The 25,117-nt window shown below is 42.6% G+C and overlaps 1 protein-coding gene across 3 annotated transcripts in view; it reads right to left on the reverse strand.

The window, feature by feature from the left end:
• Positions 1-572: 572 nt before the first annotated feature.
• Positions 573-25,117, reverse strand: part of LOC117445148 (cortexin-1-like) — a 36,378-nt gene continuing 11,833 nt past the window's right edge. For all 3 annotated transcript variants that reach the window (XM_034080589.2, XM_034080591.2, XM_034080590.2), the window contains one exon: positions 573-3,984. In XM_034080589.2, coding sequence (XP_033936480.1) covers positions 2,650-3,030 — 381 coding nt within the window. In that variant the 5' untranslated portion in view covers positions 3,031-3,984 and the 3' untranslated portion in view covers positions 573-2,649. The remainder of the gene's footprint in view (positions 3,985-25,117) is intronic.

A 25,117-nucleotide genomic window follows, 5' to 3' on the forward strand; every position in this document is an offset into this window, starting at 1 on the left:
TGTCTCTTATTTGTATTATATATTTTATATTTCAATTTCATTTAATTGTTGAAGTCTTGTCTTTGTCTCTGTTTTTCACATCATTTGTTTTATTTTGATGTTTCGTTGTCGTAAGTATTTGTATGGTATGTCTTGTTGTTTAAAATAATGAAAAATTAATAAACATATTGTTTACAAAAAATTGTACATGTAATTCACTTCCAGATTAGAAATGACATCTCCTTCCTGTCCAGTCAGACCTTATTTCGAGCTATTTTCCAAAATGCTATGGAGAAATTGCATTGCGTCACTATGGCAACCTTCGTCAAACAGTACGATCACTGGGTCTGCTTGGACTTTGACGTAATAAAGTTATTTTGCATCGTTCATGTCTGGCTCCAGCGACTTCTTCTGCATCTGTTAGAATTGTCTGTGTGTGTGTGTGTGTGTGTGTGTGTGTGTGTGTGTGTGTGTGTGTGTGTGTGTGTGTGTGTGTGTGTGTGTGTGTGTGTGTGTGTGTGTGTGTGTGTGTGTGTGTGTGTGTGTTGGTAACAAAACTGAGGCAACGTGACAAATAAGTAGCAATCATTTATTTAATTTCCAGTGGAAATAAGGTAGAATAACGTTTTTTTTTCACTGATTCATGACAGTGTTTTTAAAAAACAAAGCAGATCAAGTCAGAAAAATATGTAAAAACGCAAGAAAGACCCAGAGTATCCTCCTTCTAAGACGTGGCTGCATGACTCCGTCAGAAATCCACAGTAAGAGGACAGAAAGATAGCAAAAAGGAGACTCCCCAAACTCGAGTCAGGAATAGAAAAATAAAGCTTTCTCTTGCCTAAAGGTCGCTGTTTGCTTCATCGCCAAACGTGGCAGGCTGACCAAAGCAAAGCACACAACCAGTGAGCATAAACTTTACTTGCAGTAATAAGAGATGATGGATGTAATATGGCTTCTCAGTTACATACACAGTAACACACCAAATATACACTGACAACATGTTATGGAGACACAAACTACCTGCCTAAAAGGTTCATGAAACTGCAGTGAGTCCCAAAGAAAAATAAACTCCTTAATTTAAAGGGGACATATCATGCCCATTTTCAGGTTCATACATGTATAAGGGGTTTCTACTAGAACATGTTCACATGCTTCAATGTTAAAAAGCACATTATTTTCTACATATCGGCTTCTTTAAAAAACATGTTTTACCCTCTGTCTCAAATGTGCCGTTTTAGCGCCTGTCTCTTTAAGACCAACTCCAGGAAAAGCCTAGTTTGTTCTGATTGGCTAGGGCAAGAATTGCAAAGGTTGTCCTGAAATTGGGGAGGTATATTTTAATGAATCTCCATGTAATATAGGAAGTATAGCAACATCTGAATGTCATGTTTTATAAGCGCAGCTACCCACAAAATAACATTCTGGTTGTCTTATTTCACTGTTTGTAGAGGTGTAGGCACTCCAGATACTCAAATGTATCTGCACAAGCACTGAACACGTGAGTTTACCCTTGATATGTCCCCTTTAAGTTCTACTCCTTTTAAATACTGGCAAGCTGTGGAGTTTGGAGACCCTAGCCCTAAGGAGGTGCTGTGGCATGCTGGATGGGAACAGTAGGTTCAGGTTATGGCTCAGCTGTGCAGCTCATTATTCCTGTCCTTCATGGAGCAACATCTGGGGGTTTGTCTCGCACAGAGTCCAGTGGGCTGTGTGCATGTTGTTGTGTAACCAAACCTGTTATTCTTCCTGCCGTAGGGTGACCAGATGATAATGGGTGTAATTCGGGGAACAGGGGAGTCGGGAATGCCCTCCAGAACATGACATTTAGTGTCAAGGAACACTAGTATTAATCATAGTATATTCATTTCCTGCAGACGTTGCAATGACTTTGTTTGGATCATGTAAGGCATCAATGATCTCTGGGTATTTTCCTCCTAAAACAGTATAGTACCTTCAGTTTTTGCTCAAACTATTTCGCTGGCACCATGTCAGCGAGGGAAGTTTAATTTCCACCGAAGATTTTCAATTAAACGTCAGATCTACCGTGCAAGGCTACAAAACTACGAAAGCCATAATTCATGTGTGAGGGGAAACACCAAAACAAATCCCCAAAGGGTAAGAAGTAACTTAGTAAATGTACTCAAGTACTTAAGTACAATTTGGAGGTCTATTTACTTACATAAGTATTTCCACTTTATGCTAGTTCATACTACACTACAATTTGGACGCGTATATTGTACTTTTTACCTTCTAGTTTTGGTACTTTAAGTATAAATTGATGCTAATTCAAAAAAAGGAATTCAGTTTTACTTAACAGAGTATATATTTACTGTCGTATTAGTACTTTTCCCTCGAGTAAAGGTGCTGAGTACTTCTTACATCAGTTGTTTCAAAGTATTCAATGTTGTATTCGGCTATAGCAAAACACACCTCGATTGAATCTAAGTTTTGGGGCGAATAGGGCAGGATACATGAGAGCTCTTCATCATTTGGTACAGTCCCGAATCTTCCCGGATGTCTGGTCACCCGATGCTGCAGATTCATAATTCATCATTTTAAAACTGTACACCAGGACACACCCCTCCTGTTAGAGTGCATTCACAACATTATGCATTATCCATTCCCAGATCTAAATTGCTCTCAGTGAAATATGTTCCTGTTCACACATCGCTAAACCAGTGCATAACCGAACTGGCCCCTCTCCATCCCCTCCTTGTGGTCGGTCCAGGACGATGAAGGCATGCGGCTGTAGGGGTCCAGCAGGATCCTGAAGCACCGGACCAGCAGGAAGACCAGGAAGAGGACGAGGAGGCCGACGAAGGCCAGGGCGGTGCGTTGCTCATTGTCCACGCCACCCAGTGAGAGGGGGGGGCTGCTGCTACCCCCCCCGGCACTGCCAGGGAGGGAGGAGCTGGCCGGGGACAGAAGGAACTCGTAGTCAAGTGTGGGAACATCGTTCATCCTCCACGGGGCCCGAAGGCACGGCTTACACACTGACTTGAGGATGGGCGTGTTGGGAGGAGGGGCGGAGAAGGAAGGGAAGGTGTTCATCGAGGGTGGTGAGGAAGGAAAATCAACTGGAGACTTTTAAAGACGTCTTATAAGAAGTTTGTATTGTGTGAAGGGCCTAGACAAAAGGTTTGCTAGGTAGGACATAAGAAGTAAGAATGCAAACGATATCTCCAAGGTTAGATAGTGTTGTGTTTATATCTAAACATGTGTGTATCCTGTCCTCTTGCACACACATCTTCCTCCAAATGTATTTTCAAATCTAGGTCAGTCAAAGTGACGTGACCCAGAAAGGGCTGTCAATGGGACACATGCACACTTTTTAAATCAACGTGGACTACTTTTCAGCACCACATGTTTTTTAGGAAGTGACTAAACAGTGTAATGATGGCTTTACTTAGCGGAGTAACCGTCCCTGCGGCGGTGTGAGGGTTTTAATGCGTTTATCAGGTGTCACAATAGCTTTCCTTCTCAATCAGAGACGTGACTCTTCTTTCAGACAATGCAAAGAACACGTGTCAGATCGCATTCAAGGCCAGTGTCCTCTGTGATTTATGTGGAGAGAAAAGCTGTTTAAACAAGAGGCCAGAAACACCAGGTGTGTGTCAGTGTACGTGCATGTGTTTCTTTCTAACTAGAGCCAGAGGTCAGCGACCCTGAATATAAAAAAGTTGCACCACTTTTGCAAAAGTGGCGTGCTAAATGCGACGTTTTCCCATAAGTGCTTCAAATGTGGGTCAAAGCTTTCAGAAGGCACTCAAAGAACTCGAAAAAAACTGCTTCTTTTCGCAGGAAAAGCAACAACAGGTAGAAAAGTGAATCGTCTGAGAAGGTGAGCTCCTCAAAGTGTCAGTTATGAATTTAAAAGCTTCTTAACCCAGCTTGATCTTCAGTGTTTTGAATTCTGATTCTGTTCACGAGGCTCTTCAGCAGGCATGACTTGCTACAGACGTTCTGTCATCAGATGTTCCCGGTCGCAGCTCCTGTGAGAAGCACCTGAAAGAATACAAGACATCTGGTTAGAAAAGCTTCAAGATAATTGTCCACAAATGTCACTAATGAGGACATTTCAATCTACAGGTGTGGGACCCACAGTCATTTTGAGCCTGCAAATGGCATCTTTATATGGTGTTGTTGTTGTTGTTGTTGTTGTTGTTGTTGTTGTTGTTGTTATTGTTGTATGGCTTTGTTTGGTATGTATACTGTAGTTTCATATGTTCTGATATCTGTTCATGTGCAATGACACATTTAATACAGGCACAGAGGGCATCTCTGGGGTCCTTTAGGTGAAAGGCAGAAGAAGTAAAAGCATTATTTATTAGAGTTTGTGTATTTCAGAAATCAAATGTTTTTATTTTAAAGGTTCCTTTAGTCAGTCAAAATATGTGTATGTTGTGCCAGTCTGCTCTGATTGGTTAGCTGGCCGGCTTTGTTGTGATTGGTCAACCGCTTAGAGAAGTCCCGCCCCTTAACCAATCACGTGCAATGTGTTGATGCGATAGCCAATAGAAGTGCGAATATTACATAGTGATATCACTATGTTCAGGAAGTAAACATCCGATGGAGGCGGGAGGAGGAAGGGTGGGATTTTAGCCTTTGCAGACCATTTACATGCACTAAAACATATAGAAAACACCACAGGAAAGGGAAGTTTAAGGGCCTTTAGTTTAAGAAGGGCCCCTTTAAACGTAGGTACACCTGGAAGTCCCTTTTGTATTCAAAGGATAGTTGTAGAGATAGGCCTGGTTTTGTTATGCTTGTTTCTTTTGTTTGGCACAATCCTTTGACTCCTCCTCCTCCTCCTCCTCCTCCTCCTCCTCCTCCTCCTCCTCCTCCTCCCCTCCTCCTCCTCCTCCTCCTCCTCCTCCTCCTCCTCCTCCTCCTCCTCCTCACCAACAGAGTGTTTCTGTTTAATTTTATGTTATGATAGGTTACAAGGAATAAACCTTTTGTCAACCTTCACTCTGACTCTCTCATAATTATTGGTTGTACGTTATTGTCTCCAGGGGGGTATACTGCGAAGCAGGATTTTCGCTTAGCCGGCTAAATTCAGGGAAAACTCCGGCTTTCCGGTCATCCGAAGCTGGTTCTCTTTTTAGCGGGACTTTTCATTCAGGAAGTATGACGCTGCGCTGTCAGTGCGCTTCTCCATGTTTGTGATTGGCCCGCTCACCGGCTAACTGTGACCGGCTAACTCAAACATATCCAGGTTAGGTTGAACCAGGTTCGTAGTATAGGCCCCAGGTCCCCTAGACCTTAGTGGGGACGTAACACCAGGGGCCTATACTACGAACCTGGTTCAACCTAACCTGGATATGTTTGAGTTAGCCGGTTGGCCTAATCCAAAACATACGCGCTCTCGCTAAACTGTACTACGACGCTGGTTATCAAGTGGATCGCTCAAGCCAGCCGTGTCCTATCTAGTTAGGTGCGCGTTCACATGAAAGGGGTGGTATTTGGAGCATTCGACCAATCACAAACATGGAGAAGCTACTGACAGCGCAGCGTCATACTTCCTGAATGAAAAGTGAACTTTAATACTAGTCAAAAATGAAGAAGTTAAACTTTAAACATCCATGACTTAAACACTTTATCCAGGATCAAAGCCTCAGAGCTGCACCTGCAAGGTGAATACAGCTGGAACAGAACACGTGTTTGAATGCGTACATTAACAGGTTTATGATATCACTGCCCGTCTAAAACACGATCTGACTTCAATTACATTTGTCTCGAGTGTTTCCTCAACTTATGTGTTGCTTAAAATAATACTTCTGCATACAGTATGTGACGCTGTGAGTGTTGCACGGCCAGATACGGCTCAGCTGACTCAGATCAGGAGATATATGATACATTATGAAGTGATATGCCGCGGACTGTACTTAATGTACTCTGATCCGGTTACTTATGTCGTGGCAGATATTTAAGTAAGCTTTTTTAACGCTAATGTTATAATAGTCAGATGGCTCTGAAGATGGAGGTGATATTCTATTCATGTTCACGTTCACACAGTCGGTGATTTTTGCCGGCCGTCTTTCCTGCAACGGCAGCTTTTCTGTATTTCCTTTCTCCTGTAATATGACTTGATCGCTTTAAACTCCGCACACTGAGCTCTGATTGGTCAGCAGGCGGTGCTATCACTGAGTTGAGCTCTTAGCCTGCAACCTAACCTGGTCCCGACCAGGTTAGCCGCTAAGCATAAGTTACCATGGAGATCTAGCCTGCTAAAAAGAGAACCAGCTTCGTAGGACCGGAAAGCCGGAGTTTTCCCTGAATTTAGCCGGCTAAGAGAAAATCCTGCTTCGCAGTATACCCCCCAGTGCAACACATGCATTACACAAGCTTTCCTTGATTGTTCCTAATGGGGACCAGCAGGAGAGGGTTAAGTCATTCCTTCCTCGTGTCATCATAGGATGTGATGATTAGCACTAACAGTGACATAAGCCATCTGGGGGGGGGGGCAACAGAACGAGCTTCCCCTGTAATGACTCCATTAGTCAGCTGATTATCGTGCCATTACGGCCGCATTAGCAGTAATGAATGCACGATTATAAACACTGATACCACATTACGTCAGAGTCCTGTTACAAAGGGCCATGTGTTCATGTGCTGACCCCCCGTCATTCACATGAGGGAGGGAACGACAAAGTTAAAGTCATTAATAATCCAAAGTCATGTCTCCCCTGGCGGACTGCGTTTCAAATCCCGGAGGAAAGGAAATACGCAAACCATTTTCACTTCGCTTTGTGACACCAGAGAGAGGTGTGTGTGTGTGTGTGTGTGTGTGTGTGTGTGTGTGTGTGTGTGTGTGTGTGTGTGTGTGTGTGTGTGTGTGTGTGTGTGTGTGTGTGTGTGTGTGTGTGGGTCTTTAAGAGAGACAAAGGCAAAAGAACAAAGTTGATTGGAAACAGGAAGGGATGTTAATTGAAAGTGAATTAAATGTGTATGAAGGGGAAATGGTCAGAGGTACAGATAGGTTGGATTAGATTAGCTGGTTATTGTCTGGAGAGAGGATTATTGGACAAGACGAGGAACTCAATATATCTCAATGAGGGATGATCAATATAGATGTACTTCTCTAATAGCGATACTACCCCATAAGATATCAGATAACTTCACATTTTAGTTTATGTAGAATTGAAAGGAAAAATTGAGAAGTGAAAAATAATTGATGGATTTATTTTGCCATAGGTCTGACCGTACCAAATATACATGACATCTATCATATCATAATGTTTTCAACAATACCACTTAAAGGTCACCTATCATGCTATTTGTAGGCAATAGCATAGGTCGCAGATATATACAAATATATAAAAAACATGTCTATGAAGTGTTTTGCTCAAAATACCAAACAGATCACCCATTCTAGCCATGCCTCATGTCCCTCTATTTCACTTCCTGTTTCAAAAGTGCTGATGTTATGTATAAAGCTTTCAAAAAAAATTAAATGTGATAAAAAAAAGCAGGGGTCTGAGCTCATGCGGGACCCGGCAGCTACCGCCTAAACTAAATGCTGCTGTGATGAAACGCCATATCATGGATGATCAAGGATCTGAAACAGTCTGGAGCTCAAAGGCTTTCTCTCTTGCCGGTTATACCACAAGGTGAGTTCCTCTTTACTTCCTGCTTCTTCACACACATGCTCTCCAGTACAGGTTAGCTCTGAGTGTTAGCGATGCTAATGTAAACACTGACCATATTACGTCCAAAACAGTCGGGCATTGTTTCTGATAGCAACGTTTCTGATTGGGCCGTGGGTCCACATTTCAGATATGACGTCATATCGGACGCAAGTCTGGATCAGCTCCGTTGTAGCCCTGTTTTTAGAGATTTGGGTACGGAGGAAAAGAGAGAGGGTTTTATTTTCTGACGCTGCGTGAGTTCCCGACACACCGGGGACACGTAGTTATGTATGAACGACATAAAAAAGTGCATTTTGCATGATAGGTCCCCTTTAACATTTCTGGCTCTACAGATGTCAATTCCTTTTTAATAGACAAGTCAATCTGAAAACTAGCAGTTGTGTTGTCTTCCTCTGAAACTGAGAAAAATGTCCACATTGTTAGCAACATGTCTTAGTAACCAGTTGTTCTTCTTTGTATCCTATTCTTCCTCCTTCTCCTTCTTATACTTAATAATAATAATAATTCCTTGCATTTATTATAGCGCTTTTCCAGTGCTCAAAGCGCTTTACTTCTTCTTCTTCTCCTTCCTCTTCTTCTTCCACCCTTCATCCCCACACTACTTCCTCTTCCTTTCCACCTACTCATACTTTTACTTCTCCATCTACTCTTCCTTCTTTCCCTCCTTCCTGTTCTTCTTCTCCAAAAATGTATCAACTATAACCGTCGTCATGATACATAATAGTTTAGAAGAGAGAGGAGAGGTTACTGTGGTGAGCGGCAGCAGTACAGAGGAGAGAGGAGAGGTTACTGTGGTGAGCGGCAGCAGTACAGAGGAGAGAGGAGAGGTTACTGTGGTGAGCGGGCAGCAGTACAGAGGAGAGAGGAGAGAGGAGAGGTTACTGTGGTGAGCGGGCCGCAGTACAGAGGAGAGAGGAGAGGTTACTGTGGTGAGCGGGCAGAGGAGAGAGGAGAGAGGAGAGAGGAGAGGTTACTGTGGTGAGCGGGCAGAGGAGAGAGGAGAGAGGAGAGAGGAGAGAGGAGAGAGGAGAGGTTACTGTGGTGAGCGGGCAGAGGAGAGAGGAGAGAGGAGAGAGGAGAGAGGAGAGGTTACTGTGGTGAGCGGGCAGAGCAGAGAGGAGAGAGGAGAGAGGAGAGAGGAGAGGTTACTGTGGTGAGCGGGCAGAGGAGAGAGGAGAGAGGAGAGAGGAGAGGTTACTGTGGTGAGCGGGCAGCGGAGAGAGCAGAGAGGAGAGAGGGCAGAGGAGAGAGGAGAGAGGAGAGAGGAGAGAGGAGAGAGGAGAGAGGAGAGAGCAGAGAGAGAGAGAGAGGAGAGGTTACTGTGGTGAGCGGGCAGCGGAGAGAGGAGAGAGGAGAGAGGAGAGGTTACTGTGGTGAGCGGGCAGAGGAGAGAGGAGAGAGGAGAGAGGGCAGAGGAGAGAGGAGAGAGGAGAGGTTACTGTGGTGAGCGGGCAGAGGAGAGAGGAGAGAGGAGAGGTTACTGTGGTGAGCGGGCAGCAGTACAGAGGAGAGAGGAGAGAGGAGAGGTTACTGCGGTGAGCGGGCAGGAGGAGAGAGGAGAGAGGAGAGAGGAGAGGTTACTGCGGTGAGCGGGCAGCAGTACAGAGGAGAGAGGAGAGAGGAGAGAGGAGAGAGGAGAGAGGAGAGAGGAGAGAGGAGAGAGGAGAGGTTATCTGGCACTAAATACACAGTCTGCTCAGCGTGACCACAAACAACTTTTCATCTCTTCCTCTATCGCTCTTCCTCTTCCTCCATCTCTGCCTTTCTTTCTTTCTTTCTGCTGTGTCGTCCTGCTGCCAGCCTGAGTGAAAACCCTGGAGACTCTCATACCGTGTGTGTGTGTGTGCGTGCGTGTGTGTGTGTGTGTGTGTGTGTGTGTGTGTGTGTGTGTGTGTGTGTGTGTGTGTGTGTGTCGCTTCCTCTGACTGATGTGCGTTGCCCAAAAATAGGTCAGAAGCCTTGTGACTGCGGGGAAGGACATCAGGACGACGGACACGGTGACGCATCGGCAGCTCAGATCAGAAATCCTTCCAGCTGCTGCGAGACACTGACAGCTTCAAAACCACACCGATGTTCGTATTGCATAGTGTAAGGCTCAACAGGCAAATGTTGTTGTTGTTGTTGATGTTTAGCAGCTCATCCCCACTATTAATTTTAGTTTTCTGCTTTAGCTTCCTGTAACTTCTCAGTGCATCATTGTTAAGTGTTCCTAATTGAGTGGAGTTTTTCTACGGTTTGAAATACAACATCATATACTCGTTTCTGAGAGACACCGAAGATTGTGTCAAAAGAAATGGCTCAACAAAGTGGGTGTAGTGTGTGTAAAGTGTGTGTGGTGTGGGTGAACCGTGGCCGTCCAGGGTTTTTATACTGAGCAAAGTTATCATCTGGATCAGATCAGAAATAACGATCTGATTATAGATATTTTACTTTTTACTGTGTTTGATATTAACTGGTAAAAAGTACTCCAGAATACTCAGTCAGGGTTAACACGAAATCCTGTAGAACAGATGGTTAGTGCACAGGAAGAACACTATAGTGCAACATATACACACACACACACACACACACACACACACACACACACACACACACACACACACACACACACACACACACACACACACACACACACACACACACACACACACACACACACAATTATCCATTCTGAATCACTGTCTCCTCACTGAGAGACAGAGAAGGTGATGAATAGACCGACGGACTTAAAGAGGAGAGAGAAAGCACTGGTTGCCTTTGAAATAGTGGCATTTATCATATTGCGTAATAGCAGGTCCATAATTACCTACATATTGATTTATGTAAGCAATCACCAACAGCAGTAAATGTAAAACATACCGAACGGTCCATTTCATAAAAAGGAAGTTAAAAGGGCAACGAGCCTTAGAGTGGTCAGACCAGTGTGTGTGTGTGTGTGTGTGTGTGTGTGTGTGTGTGTGTGTGTGTGTGTGTGTGTGTGTGTGAGCGTGTGTGTGTGTGTGTGGTGTGTGTGTGTGTGTGTGTGTGTGTGTGTGTGTGTGTGTGTGAGCGTGCATGTGGTCTAGCATTACTATCCTTGTGGGGACCTAAATCTGTTTACACAGTCACGTGTGGGGACTGGCCTCCCTTATGGGGACAAAATGGAGGTCCCCATGAGGGGAATCATTAATTTTAGGGTGAAGACTTGGTTAGGGTTAGGCATGTGTTGGTTATGGTTAAGGTTAGGATAAGTCTCCAGGAAATGCATGTAAGTCAATGTAATGTCCCCTGAAGTGATGTATGCATGGTGTGTGCGTGCGTGTGTGTGTGTGTGTGTGTGTGTGTGTGTGTGTGTGTGTGTGTGTGTGTGTGTGTGTGTGAATAAGTTATTGGGAGGTGGAGGGAGGACAGACAGACATTGCTCAGCTTATTTTCTTCCTCGTTAAGTCTCGCTCCCACATCACACTCCATCAGCCTCACACACACACACGCACACACACACACACACACACACACACACACACACACACACACACACACACACACACACACACACACACACACACACACACACACACACACACACACACACACACACACTGACCACCATCAGCCTCAGGCTCGCTCCACTCGCATTAGTTCTCCACTCCATTTCTCCTGCAGGACATTTCCCTGAAAGCACCAACGAGACCCCTGAGATGAAGGCAAGCGAAGTGGACACTCGTCAGTCTTCATCAGAAGGCCCTTAAATGGACACTACACACACACACACACGCTCGCTCGCACACACACACACACACACACACACACACACACACACACACACACACACACACACACACACACACACACACACACACACACACACACACACACACACACACACACACACGCACACACACACACGCACGTTTCTACAATGAAGGCGCAGGGTATATGACAGTGCTTTTCTCACAGAATGCTTTAGGGCTCAGCTGACTATTATTTTAGTTGTCAATTAATCTGCCTGTTGTTTTATGGACGATTCGCTTGATCCAAAAAAGCTCAGAAAACAGTGAAAGCTGTTCCTCCAAGTTCGTAAAAGTCTTGTTTTGTCAATACGAACAGCGAAGATATTCACTTTACTATGATGTAAAGCAACTCATCTGGATATTTGGAGGAATAATCACGTAATACATCTTCCAGAAAGACCTGCTACAATGCATGTATTCTACTAGTATAGTACTTGTAAAGCAGGATAAAAAAGCCTTTGAAGCAAATTATTTATTATGTTTTCTTTTGTGTTGCCATAAGTTATTCTCTCTCCGTTGGTGCGTCTCTTATGCTAATGCTAATAATGCTAATGCCACAAATACAATGGCGGCTTCAAAAAACTTTTCAGAGTTTTACGGAGCGTGGTTTGCAATTCGCCCAGCCAATAGAAATTGGTACTTTTTTAGTACCACCTCTCAGCAGGCACTAAAAATGGGGGTAAAAGTTCCCCGCACTAACTACTCTTTTTGGTGTGAACGCGACATAAGGGGTACTAATGGAACTAAACGGGGAAAATACGGGGAAAAGTACGGGGAATAGTACTCCGGTGTGAACGCGCCTATTGAAGAGGTATTTGTTTCCTTGGGACAGAAGTGGGATCAAATATAACAAAAACTAAATATATCACAACATCCCTACAATTCTTAATATTCACTCCAGGTATTTTCTAGCGGTGTTACGTATTGCGCCGAGGCTTCGGAGCGTGTGTCGAGTAATCCCCGAAGCTTTTTATGAAGCTTGTATCGAGGCTTGTATCGTTTTGGGCCAGTGACGTCACCGATGACAAACGAAGCCTCGCTGCCTGTCGACACCACGTGACTGCTTCAGAAAGTGCTTCAGATCGGTTGAAGCACGACGCTCATATTACCCATGGATGTATAATAAGAACCATATTACCCCTCCTGTACCCGGGCCCGCTGACACGTTGGACTTAAGAGAGCTCAGACCCTCACTCATGTAGAGGTCGGAACATGTCATAAGTGTAAATAAATAAAATCATAAATAAACGTAGGAATAAAAACATGAATAAATTAATAAATACAGGAATAAGTAGTATCCAGTTTTTTCAGGTAGATTCAGCGTGTGTGCTGCGGCTCAGCTGGAAAGAAGTTGACTCGCAGGGTCCCTGATTCAACGACTGGTCAATACGTCTTTTTTTTGTTTATAAAAGCTACAGCTAAATGAGATAATGTAGTTAATAAATGTATTTATTGATATGGTTTAGCCTTTCTCCGGCGACAACATGGTTAAGTTTATGTACGAATATTATTAAGGAATACAAATCCCTCTTTGCAATGTTTAGCAGCCTCCTTAGGCTTTTCAATCACAATCATTAAACTGGAATAAATACAATATTGTTAACATGAAAATATGATTTTATGTTCGTTGTTTAGAGTTATTCTAAGGCAGTGGTGGGGAACCCCCGGCCTCCGGGCCATTTTGTACGGCCCTCGAGGTAATTTATAAACACACGCAAAAAAAAGAAAAATGCGGAAATCTAGACCGCAAAATAATTAAACAAGCGAATGCCTGTTTTCCTGGCCAAGATCAGGGTCCTTGAACACAACACAAGCCTAACATGTCATCACGTGGTATATGGCTTGTCTGACGGCCCGTCCACACAGCGGCGTGCGTTGACGCTTGCCGGCGGGCGTGTCTGAAACTCGACCAACAACCAATCACATGAATCTCCCGCCCCTGACACACAAGCAGCGGTTTGATTGGCTAGAGCTTGTACTGGCATATGATTAGATTGGCTGACGCTTCTGCCGAGGCGTCAAAAGTTGAACATTGCTCAACTTTTGCAGCGAGCCACGCGAGCAAAGCGAAGCGACGCTCCCACAATGCAGTTCGGCAAAGTGTGACGTCACCCCATTCAAAGTGAATGGGCAGAAGCGTTGAAGCTTCAACGCACGCCGCCGTGTGTAGGGGCCGTAACAGCCCGTCCCCACGAGCAATGTTCAACTTTTGAAGCTTCGACGGAAGCGTCAGCCAATCGAATCAGATGCCAGTACAAGCTCTAGCCCAGGGGTCGGCAACCCGCGGCCCCCTTAAGCCCTCTGCTCTGGCTCCCTTGAGCTTGGACAAAAATAAGAAGGAAATAAAAAATATATATTTGAAGGACTATTTATATTTTGTTGCACGGTTGAAAATGTTTCGTATCTTGTATTTTGAGGTGATACTGTGACACATACAAAAAGAAAAACGGTTTTAATTAGGTCAACTAAAATATGCGTCACATCCTGCTACGGTCCCACGCCAGCGCCTTTTCTTTCAGGCCAATAACCTGATCCCCGGCTCGATGAACGAACTATGGATACATCAAAGAAAAGAAAAGTATCGGAGGAACACAGAGGGTTTAATTCTGCGTGGTTCGAGTTATCTGCTTTCACAGCAAACGATGGTATGTTTGATATGTGGAGAGAAGTTGTCAAAGGTGCTGCAGCCTTTACTATTGGAGGAAAAACACGGAAGAGGAAGACAGCTGACGATCTTCAGTCATAATTCAACCAGTTAACTCTTTTTAGGGTGCAGCTACTGTATATGTTTTATTCATTTCAAAGTGGGCCATTTGAATTATATTCATGTTCTTCAAATGTGCAGAGGACTCCCCAAGTGCTGTGTTGATTTATTTTAAAGTTGGCCTGTGTATCTTTTTGTATTCTCCTCATACGAATTCTTTGCTTATTATTAGAGGTAAACAAACAGTTTTCTATAATGTAATAAATAATAAATGCAAAAAAACTGTAGTTTTTGTCTATGATATATTCAATAAATACAACTTTATAAGCTGTCAAATATGTTTTGCGGCTCCAGACAAAAAAAATTGGTGGAAAAGGGGGCAAAATCGCTCTTTTGGTCAAAAAGGTTGCAGACCCCTGCTCTAGCCAATCAAACCGCTGCTTGTGTGTCTGGGGCAGGAGATTCATGTGATTGGTTGTTGGTCGAGCGTCAGACACGCACGCCGGCAAGCTTCAACGCACGCCGCCGTGTGTAGGGGCCGTTACGGTACCCATAAGGAGCCGTACACATGCCGCAGTTTCTGCGTGGCTGTGTCTTTAGTTGAAAGCCCAGTGGCGATCTGTTCATCTGTCATTCTGAGCATACAGTCAATAACTTTGTTGTTATTAGCATCTGGTTAGCTAGCTATGCTAACGAATATAAGAAGCTTTTTCTACTACCAGTGAGGTAAAGGCACATCTTTATATGATCATTATAGTCATAGAGAATAAAGTAAACAGGTATAAAATACTATATGACACTAAAAAAAAGATGTTATTAATAAACAAGAATAGAGTTTGAAAGGGAAGTGATTTGTAAAATATCCATAAAGAAAAAGAAAATCTGCTTCCAGTTCTGTTTCATATGGGTGTTGAGAGACTTATCCATAGATCTCCTAATGTTGCTCTCAAAGTGCACCAGATTGATGCTTGTAACGTCAACATTTAAAAAAAAAAAAAATCTTCCTGGGGGAGCATGCCCCCAGACCCCCCTAGAGGAGGTTAGGTCCCCCCCCCACTTAAATCATGTCCACATGGATAGGAAACTAAATACTTTTGCACACATCTTGTGTCCATATCTTTCTGTTTGTCATGCCACAACCGTGCACGTGCGTGCATGCGCGAGTCATGGTGAGATATCTGGATTAAGAGGTTCTTTTTCTTTGCACAGCATGAAAGAGAGGTGAAATTAATGGGCTATGATTTTTGTATTTTTAAGCAGAGGTCAATAATTTGTACGGCCCTCGGAGGATGTTGAAAAAATTGAAATGGCCCTTGAGAGGAAAAAGGTTCCCCACCCCTGATCTAAGGCTTTACTCATTGGGGACTCGGTATGAGATACAGCACACTGTTGAGATGTCCAATCTGCCTGTTGTACACACTTTGACCAGCAGGGGGTTAGTGTTCAAATGAAGCCCATGATGAAGCCTCGTGAGACGAACCCTTTAGCGAACCAACTGGCTGGAAAGCTTCAAAGCTTCATCTCACCATCCCTAGTCTTTTCTATATGCTACATATCACCAACAAGCAGAACAGTTAAGAGCGCTAAGATTTCTCAAAAAGGGCCAGAAGGTTTCTGAAATCCTGAAATGAGGTGTGTGACATGTGAAGGCAGAATCAGAGCACCTTGAGTGTGACATTCGCTCCTTCTCTTAAACACTTAAGAAAAGAGGTTGTCTCGCTCTGATTGGCTGAGAGGATAAGTGCACCAAGCTGCTCTCAGTTCTTAACCAGGAGCCAACAGGTGATCCTAATAACCTCCAATCAACTCAGGGGACTGTGACATTCAGCTGTGTTGAAGTGGGGGGAAACAAAATGTACCAAGAGCTGAGGAACTGCCATAAAGTTAAAAGCCTCACAAATTAAAGTGAGATTCAGACACTTGCATTTTGAGGCCAATTAAAAGGTACTGTTTTAAAGTGCATAGAGGTCTGAAATTCATTATACAGTCATCAATTATGTTGGAATGGCTGTGTAAAAAGTCATGGTTTCAAGGATGTGGATAAAAGGACACACTGATAGGGAGATTTTCCACAAAGAAATGATATGTCCACTTCTTGTTTTGCTAGTTGTTTGGATGTCTGCGTCTCTCCACGGGATAAAAGGCTCAAACAAATGTGTAAATTAAAAGGGAGACAGGCATGATCTGTTCATGGTGGAAATCCCAGTGTCCTCACCACTCACACACCCAGTGAGCCAGCAGAGCTTCATAGGGTTCAGCAGAGACAGCCTGAGTTTTCATTATTTATAGCCCGAGTAAAGCCACTCTCTAAAAGTAATTAAACGGGAGAAACAATGAGAAAGGGAGAAGGCAGAGAGAGCAAGTGGCAGAAGAAGAAGAGGGGGAGAGACGGTAAATGTTAGCAGCCGCAGCCTGCTGGGAATTGAATGAACCCTTTCCAATTTACTGCTTATAAAGATAAAGTGGACCTGAAGAAGAAAGGGTGGGGGCTGGATGAGACCCTCAATCTCAGGTGGGTTGACTTCCTCATCTCTATAAAGTGGCCAAAAGGACACACGGGGCGTTTCTCAATGTCGAGTAAAGCTGCTCCAGAGCCACTATTTCAAGCATATTACGTCATCGAGTGCCGCCGAAGGACTGTTCCAATGTCCAGCATACTTGGAATTCTACCGAGCCCGGCGTACTTCGTAGCGAGAAATTTCGAGGCTGCACATGTGTAGACTCCGCGGTCTTAAAATCCCCACAATGCTTTGCGCACAGACCAATTTCCCCAAATCTGTGGCGGAAAATGTAAGACGGGGCCTCTCATATGACGCACACCTGCACACTTGCTCGCCTGTTCCACTCTTTGTTTTCCGAATACCAGGAAGTATTCTTGCCTCGCTTCTGAAGCAAGTGACTTGGAAGACATGTGCTACCAAGCAAGCGTACTCGAGATTAGAAACACCCACTATGTTTGCAAAAAGGCTGCAACTAGCGATTTCTTTCATTATTGAAAATGGTCAGAAAATAGAGAAAGGTTATCTTCCCATTTCAATGAAGTCCAAATACTTTGCTCTGTAAGTCCAAAGCCCAAGAATATTCGGTTTAATATGATATTAAATAGAAAAAAACAGGACATTCTCATATCTCAGAGCCTGAAAACTGCTTCTTCAGGTTCATATTTGCATTTTGTGTCTCTTCTGGGACGTGTCTCCAGGCTTTAATGTTCAAAAAGCTCTTTATTATTCTCATACTGCCTGTGCTGCATGACCTCTTTTCACCCTCTGTCTGAAACCAGAGCCCAGTCTGCTCTGATTGGTTAGCTGGCCGGCTCTGTTGTGATTGGTCGACTGCTGAGAGATGTCCCGCCCCTTAGCCTATCACATACAATATTTTGGAGCGCTCGCTAGCCAATAGGAGCTTGAGTGGATACACAGGGATGTTAGCCTTTACAGACCATTCACATGCACTAACACCTATATTATCCACTACAGGAAGCATGGTAGGGCCTCTTTAAGACGTTTCTTCTCAAAACTTCTACTGCACTTTTGAAAAAATATTTACTTCTGCTTCCCAGTGAGCAAAGAGAAAAAATGCTGAACATATGGAAATTGCTAAGTATATAAAACGTATGAAAAATAGAGATACACGATGTCAACATGCTTAAAGGCGGGGTAGGTAAGTTTGAGAAACCGGCTCGAGATACACTTTTTGTTATATTCCATGGAATGCTCTTAACATCCGATAGCAATGAATATCTGAAGTGCTTTGACAACAAATCCATTAAAAAATGTCATCTGTGGAAGCCGTGGCGCTGTAAAAAGCACGACCAATCATCTGAGCCGGCTAAAGTAACTGGATGGCCTACCTGCCTGTCAGCCTTCCATCTGGGCACACTTATCTCGTGCCCTCATTGGTCATGTGCGCGTTCGTGTGTGTTGGAGGAGGGGCTCTGTGAGGAAGTCTGAAGGAAGTGGCAGATTTTTTCCGGCTGTGTATTTTCAAATTCTAGCGATCTAGCTGGTTTCTACAAGATTACCTACCCCACCTTTAAGATGGTATCCCCCTTAATCTCTTCAAAAGTAGGAACACAGAAACTGCTCATCCTGCATTGTCTGCCGGTGGATTCCTCAGAGTGCTGATACCATCCATCATTAGGCCTCATCGATCTCTTTTATTCTCTGGTTGCAGTGATTCCTTCGTAGGTGTTTGTCTTTGCTCATTTGTCACCTCTGGGAGCTGAGGACTGCGGAGCGTCTGAGGCTAACGAGACGAGCTCACCTTGAACACATCTCCGCAGGCACAGAATGTATCTAGCTTTAATGTACATAACTCTCCAGGAACAGACTGTATCCCACTTTAACATGCAAATCTCTGAAGGAAAGGACTTGCAAGTCTTCACATTGCTGCAAAACTCGGTTATTTTAAACCCGTCACTGATCACGATTATTATCATTGATATAGGGGACAAAATATTTTCTCATTACACTTTAAAATAAATCTGTATTTTCTACACACAGGTTTATGTTCTTGTTAATGTGGAAACTGGAGCCTTTAAGTTCGGGATGGGAACGATTAATCGAATATTCGAAATTATTCAGGTCAGGTAAGAGAATATGAGAATATGAGATATGAATATTTTTATTGTAATTATTTTTTTTTGTTCTTTTTTTTTTGGGAGGGATGCCTAAGTTGATGATCAAATGGAATAATTCAATGCATACGACAGTGCCATAGCTAAGTGTGTTAGGTATAAAGGTGTGTTTTGCTCCGCTCACCGGTGAGGGACCAGTGAGCAGAGCAAAAAAAAGATAAAATTCAGTGTCAATGTGCATTTACACTTACAGTCTAAAGTATAAGTATAAGTATGCCTAAATAGTAGTGCTTGCAGTCTTTGAGGGGTGTGTGTGTGTGTGTGTGTGTGTGTGTGTGTGTGTGTGTGTGTGTGTGTGTGTGTGTGTGTGTGTGTGTGTGTGTGTGTGTGTGTGTGTGTGTGTGTGTGTGTGTGTGTGTGTGTGTGTGTGCGTGCGTGTGTGTGTGTGTATCATCAATACATCTAAATGTTGTTGTGTTTTTTACAATTATGCCAATGTATCTTTACCAGTAGTGTGCATTTGCAGGAATGATAAATGTTCGCAAATGCACACTGAAATTCACAACACGTGTGTCTTTCAGGTATTTTTAGCCCCTGAGAGAAAAAAGGTGTCTGTGGAGTCGTTTCTCTTTACACTTGGGTCGCAGCTCCTAAAGATGCCACCGTCATAATCAGGCCGGCAGACACTCAGCAGCTGCAGTAATGGTGATAAAGTTAGGCAATTAAATATTCTGCCGTTACAACACAGCCCGCCATTCGTCTCTGCACGCACGCTTACTCTCACTCGTGCTTTTATTTTAATGTGTGTGTTTTATACCTCGGGACTGTGGGAAACAGTATTTCCATCTTTCTGTGTGTACAAACATATTTTGAGATTGACAATAAAGTTGACTTTGACTTGACTCTTACTTAGGTCGGTGTGTATTTGTGTGAGAGACAGATATAAAGAGAGAAGGCGCCCTGTGCTTTCAGTGTACATGCAAATGAGAAGGCAGAGCTGTGAGAGTGGAAACACTCAAGACTGCTGACCTTTGAAAACAAAAAAGAGTGCAGCGACACAAAATGAATGGCCACACATTATATATTGATGTTTCTTTGAGAAGCTGTCCTTGGTCATACACACATGTACTTTCTTACTGTTCACTCCCCATCAGTTTGAAGTATGGATCTCAGTGCCGGGATGTTACAGAAGAGAACAAGTGTCCCAGGACGTCGCAGAGAAACTCAGATTGAAGTGAACCAGGAGGAATGAATAGAGATATAGAGAGAGAGACAGATGTACACCAATGAAGCCCTTGGGATGCTCAATGCAGCAATTCCACCTTCAGAGCTGCCTAACCCTGGACATTTTCAAAAAAGCCCTCAAAACGCACCTTTTTACCGAGGCTTTCCCCACTGTATAGTTAGTTTAATAGGTTTATTTTTCCGCTACTTCCCGCCCCCCACCCCCTTAACCTGTCTGCCTTTTTTTCCCCTACTCCCCCCCCCCCCTACCCGACTTGTAAAGCGACCTTGGGTTTCCTGAAAGGCACTATAAAAATATTATATATTATTATTTATTATTATTATTACTATCCGTCGTAGCCAGGGCTTACGATCAGTTTTTGGGTGAGTTGTACTGAGGAACAAGTATCACAGCACCGACGGGGGGAAAATAGTGTGTTGGTAACACGGGGTGTTCAGGTAACACTTAAAGACTTTGTTATGGAACGCAAAGCAGAGTAGGGGGCTAGTACACCCTCCTGAGGGTCCGATTGTGGTGAAAACAATCAGTCTAAATTAACAATCGGGACGGAAATGTTCGGATTTCCAAAGGGAGGTTCTGTGAATAAATTAAAAATCAAGAACCGAAATAATTGAACTATTCATATCTTAGACTGCACTGTAACTTTTATCTTTTAATGTTTATTTTATTAGATTTTCTTTTTAAATGCCTTTGTCATTTTTGTAAAGCACCTTGAATTGCCTGGTGCTGAAAGGTGCTATATAAATAAACTTGCCTTGCCTTGCCTAAACTTGCCTTGCCTTGCCTAAACTTGCTTAAACTTGCCTTGCCTTGCCTAAACTTGCTTAAACTTGCCTTGCCTAAACTTGCCTTGCCTTGCCTAAACTTGCCTTGCCTTGCCTAAACTTGCCTTGCCTAAACTTGCTTAAACTTGCCTTGCCTAAACTTGCCTTGCCTTGCCTAAACTTGCCTTGCCTAAACTTGCCTTGCCTTGCCTAAACTTGCCTTGCCTAAACTTGCCTTGGCTTGCCTAAACTTGCCTTGCCTAAACTTGCCTTGCCTAAACTTGCCTTGCCTAAACTTGCCTTGCCTTGCCTAAACTTGCCTTGCCTAAACTTGCCTTGGCTTGCCTAAACTTGCCTTGGCTTGCCTAAACTTGCCTTGCCTAAACTTGCCTTGGCTTGCCTAAACTTGCCTTGCCTAAACTTGCCTTGCCTAAACTTGCCTTGCCTAAACTTGCCTTGGCTTGCCTAAACTTGCCTTGCCTAAACTTGCCTTGCCTAAACTTGCCTTGCCTAAACTTGCCTTGGCTTGCCTTGCCTAAACTTGCCTTGCCTAAACTTGCCTAAACTTGCCTTGCCTTGCTATCTATCATTTTGTCTCCAGAAGTCTCTTCAATTCAGTATAATGTTCATTTTGTAAATAATAGACCCATTTAGACAATAAAGCAGAGTCTGCTTTCGGGTGAGTTGGGATTGACGATTGACACCAGTTTTATTTTTGAAATGTATGCTGTCCTCGTGTCATGTCTTGTTTTACTTCCTGTCTCTGTGTTTTCCCGCCTGTTTAATTGTCTGACTGTTTTCACCTTGTCTTTGTGATCAGTCTCGTCTTTACTTGTATTCCCTGTCAGTTCGTCATTTATTGTATTTTCTGTTTTTGGATCCAGCATGCTCCACTACGCACCGTGAAATGTTCAGTGTTTGGTTGTACTCCTACCTCTTGTATCACTTTTGGTTACAAAAGAAACATGACGGACAAAATGCTAAGCATCAAAACGGTAGTCCATAAACCAATACGTGACAGTCCATGGTTTGACTTCTGCTAGGAAAATCTAAGTTAGTAAATTATGTTGTGAAGAAACTGGATGTTGTACCAGTTGCTGAATCTATCAAACCATTCAAATGCATTTATCTAGTCAAAATGAGACAGAGACTAAGGTATAGAAAGATGTTAAGGTTTGTGATTTAATCTAAATGCTGACAGATCACTTGGCCATCGTCAATAAGTATTTGTTCTCAATTGACTAATGTGGCTGAAAAATGTTCAAATAAAAAATATATACAATAGTAGGGATATGTATTGGCAAGTCTCATACCCCGATATCAACATAGCCCTGCCCTATTTTGTGCGATATAAACGCCAAACCAATATTTACTCTGGATGTTTCTATGACTCACAGGTCACACAAGGTGAAAGAGATTATTCCTGGGCTGCAGTCGAATAGTCCATTTAGTTTAGGAACCTTCCTAACGGAGTGAAATGACCCGGAAGTCTCTCAGTGGCAGCCATGATAAGTGCCGTTCGAATTCTAGTCTAGATGATAGGAAAGGAGGTTTCAAACTTCCTTTATAACCTCCTTTAGCTTAGGAACCACTGGACCTCCCTTTACGAAAGGAGAGGAGAAAGTGCTGCCCCACAATGCATTGCGGCCGCAGCATTTGCCATCACACAACAGTCAACAAACGATTATGACGGAGAAATGATATCATGAAAGTTACGGTGCTTATTAAGCATTTTAAAACGTATGGTAAGTTGCCAAAGTGCTTTGTTTTGAACGTTCATCAGTATTATAATCAAAAAGAGAAATATGAACGTTAGTTTTCACTGAAATTATCAAATAAAGTCAACATTTCACTGAGCTGTGTGGAGTTTGTTCAACTTTTAAAAGATGTTTGAATGGTGATATACACAGTGATAGATGTTAAGGACTAACGTTTATAATAAATACATTTGTATTGATTTTAAGATATTTTCATAGTTCATACAATCATACGTATTGGGATCATTTGTATTAATGTGGACCGGAGGGAGAGGGTGACGAGCATAACTTTCACTTTCCTTTTTTATTTCAATTCCAGCTTTGGTCATGAAGAATATGTTTCTCTGTTGTCCACGTTCATAAAGCAAAGCAGCATCAGAGCACGGTGCAGAGTCTCTAGATGAGTTCACAGTAGTCCCTCGTTCTTATTAAACATCCATGTTGTAGTCCGCTGTATAGAAAACTGTGGTTTCCATGGTTTCCCCACATTCATGACGTCCGCTGGCGCATCATAAACACGTCGGATAGTGAAGTCGGATTCTCTAAAGTACTGCAGTCTCTTCTCCTAAGTCCCTTTGAATTCTCCTATCCACTATCCCTTAACCCCATGATGTTTCACTCAGAGGTCAGGGAATAGACGATGTGTTGGACGTTAGATTGATTTTTGGATTATCCAACCGCAACCCTGGGCATCATTTCACAATTTTATCATTTTATCTGAGACCTAAGAAAATCACATCAAGTCACTGTGTCTGCTGCAGCCTGAGCAATGAAGTAATAAAAGATAATAACAGCAATACAAATGTAATAAAAAAAAAGAATAAATGCAGACACTCACAAGGCCAACCTATTTTGTGAATTTCATGAAGTCATGAGCTCTAAATGTGATTTTCTTTTCTTTTGGTTATGAGAAACCCCGGGGGCTGACTGGAAGGGAAACGAGTCCTGAGACACATTTGTCGCCTGCAGATATTTAACTCACTGAAGCTGTCAGGCAGTAAAATACACCGACTTCCTCTGCTCCACCTCCACCTTACTACTCTCTCATATCTGACCATCACATCCATCAGTCGCCATATTTCCATCACTGCTTTCCTCTTTAAGAAATAATCGAACCAATCTTTCTTCCTGAAAAAAGTCCCTTCTTTTCCTATCAGGGCGGACAAATGTCATCAGTATCCACATACATATATATCCATATATATCCACATACATACATACATACATACATACATACATACATACTTACAAATGAAAGATGTTAAATATTCAATATAAGAATTGCTTTTTTCTTTATGAAATAGTTGCTACACCCTCCTTCTTAAAACATTTTAAATATCATGTTTTTGTCCCACAAATTGGGATGAAAAGTCATGTTTTTATTTTATTTTATTAAATATTATTTCCTATATGTGAGATTTTATGTTGAATGTTTTTAAGGATTTATGAAAACCTGATATACTTTTTTTTAAGTATAATTAGTTTTGAGGGGTGACCTAGCATGTTGGCTAATTCTGGCGCATTTATAGAAATCTCTATTAAAATGCTCGGTCCCTGTTCAATACATGAATAAATACAAATACTAGCCCATACAAATGTATCTTCATCTAACTTACGAATCACAGGCAATAAAAAATATCACAAAATGACGATAAATTGGTTGCAGGCTAGGAGTAGTTTCCGCGGCCACTCTAGTCAATGGGTGCTATTCCACCAGACGCGCCGCGTTACGGCTCAGAAGCGTCCCAGAAGCGTCTCGCCGCTGGGCTCCGCTCGAAATAGGATTGAAGTCTATTTTTCGCGACGCAGCCGTAAGGTAATGTCGGGCAGGAAGTGGAACGGTGACAGCATCCGGCCCACCCCCCAAATAAACTAATTTGCAGACCCCCCTTCACATTACTACATCGTCTCCACAACGACACGCACAATGGACGATGAAGTCTTTATATTGGAAGTGGAACAACACTTGATTTTATATGACACAACGCATCAAGGACAACACCAGAAAGGACAAGTCCTGGTTTTTAATCGCTGGAATTTGTGGAGTGGAAGGTGAAAACTACTAATTAGCCAACACATTAATGTTAATGAATACTTGTAGGTACAGTACGGAGCCATTCAGTAGTTTAAAATCTTGTGAAAGTCATTTAATAGCTTTTCAGTAAACTTGCATTTCACAAGAAAGTAAGATCTTATTTCCTATATCAACATATGCCTATGTTTATATATATAAATATAAATATATATTATATATCTATGAACTGTATACATATATGTATGTATATATACATATGTATACTATACACTTATATGTACACATATATGTTATATTATTTTTTATTTATTTTTTGATATATATTGTTTTTTTAACTATACTTTAGCTTGTTAATTTCACCCAGGTATCAATACAGTTTTGTGTTAACCTATTATAATGATAATAAAAATTGTTATTATAATTGTTTTTTATTCATCTTAATCTGCAAAGTATAGCTGTCCGAAAAATTTCTAATTAAGAAAATAATATTTCCCTCTGGAGGTGTATTCTAGTAGAAATAAAACAGGAAATGGTATTTCTCAAGTATGCACAAGTGCCATTGTACAATAGTACAGTAATTAATCAAATCTAGGGCTACTACACTTTAATTGAGATTTTCTTTACATCATTGAAA

Source organism: Pseudochaenichthys georgianus, chromosome 4, assembly GCF_902827115.2.
Source record: "Pseudochaenichthys georgianus chromosome 4, fPseGeo1.2, whole genome shotgun sequence".
Classification (NCBI taxonomy): domain Eukaryota; kingdom Metazoa; phylum Chordata; class Actinopteri; order Perciformes; family Channichthyidae; genus Pseudochaenichthys; species Pseudochaenichthys georgianus.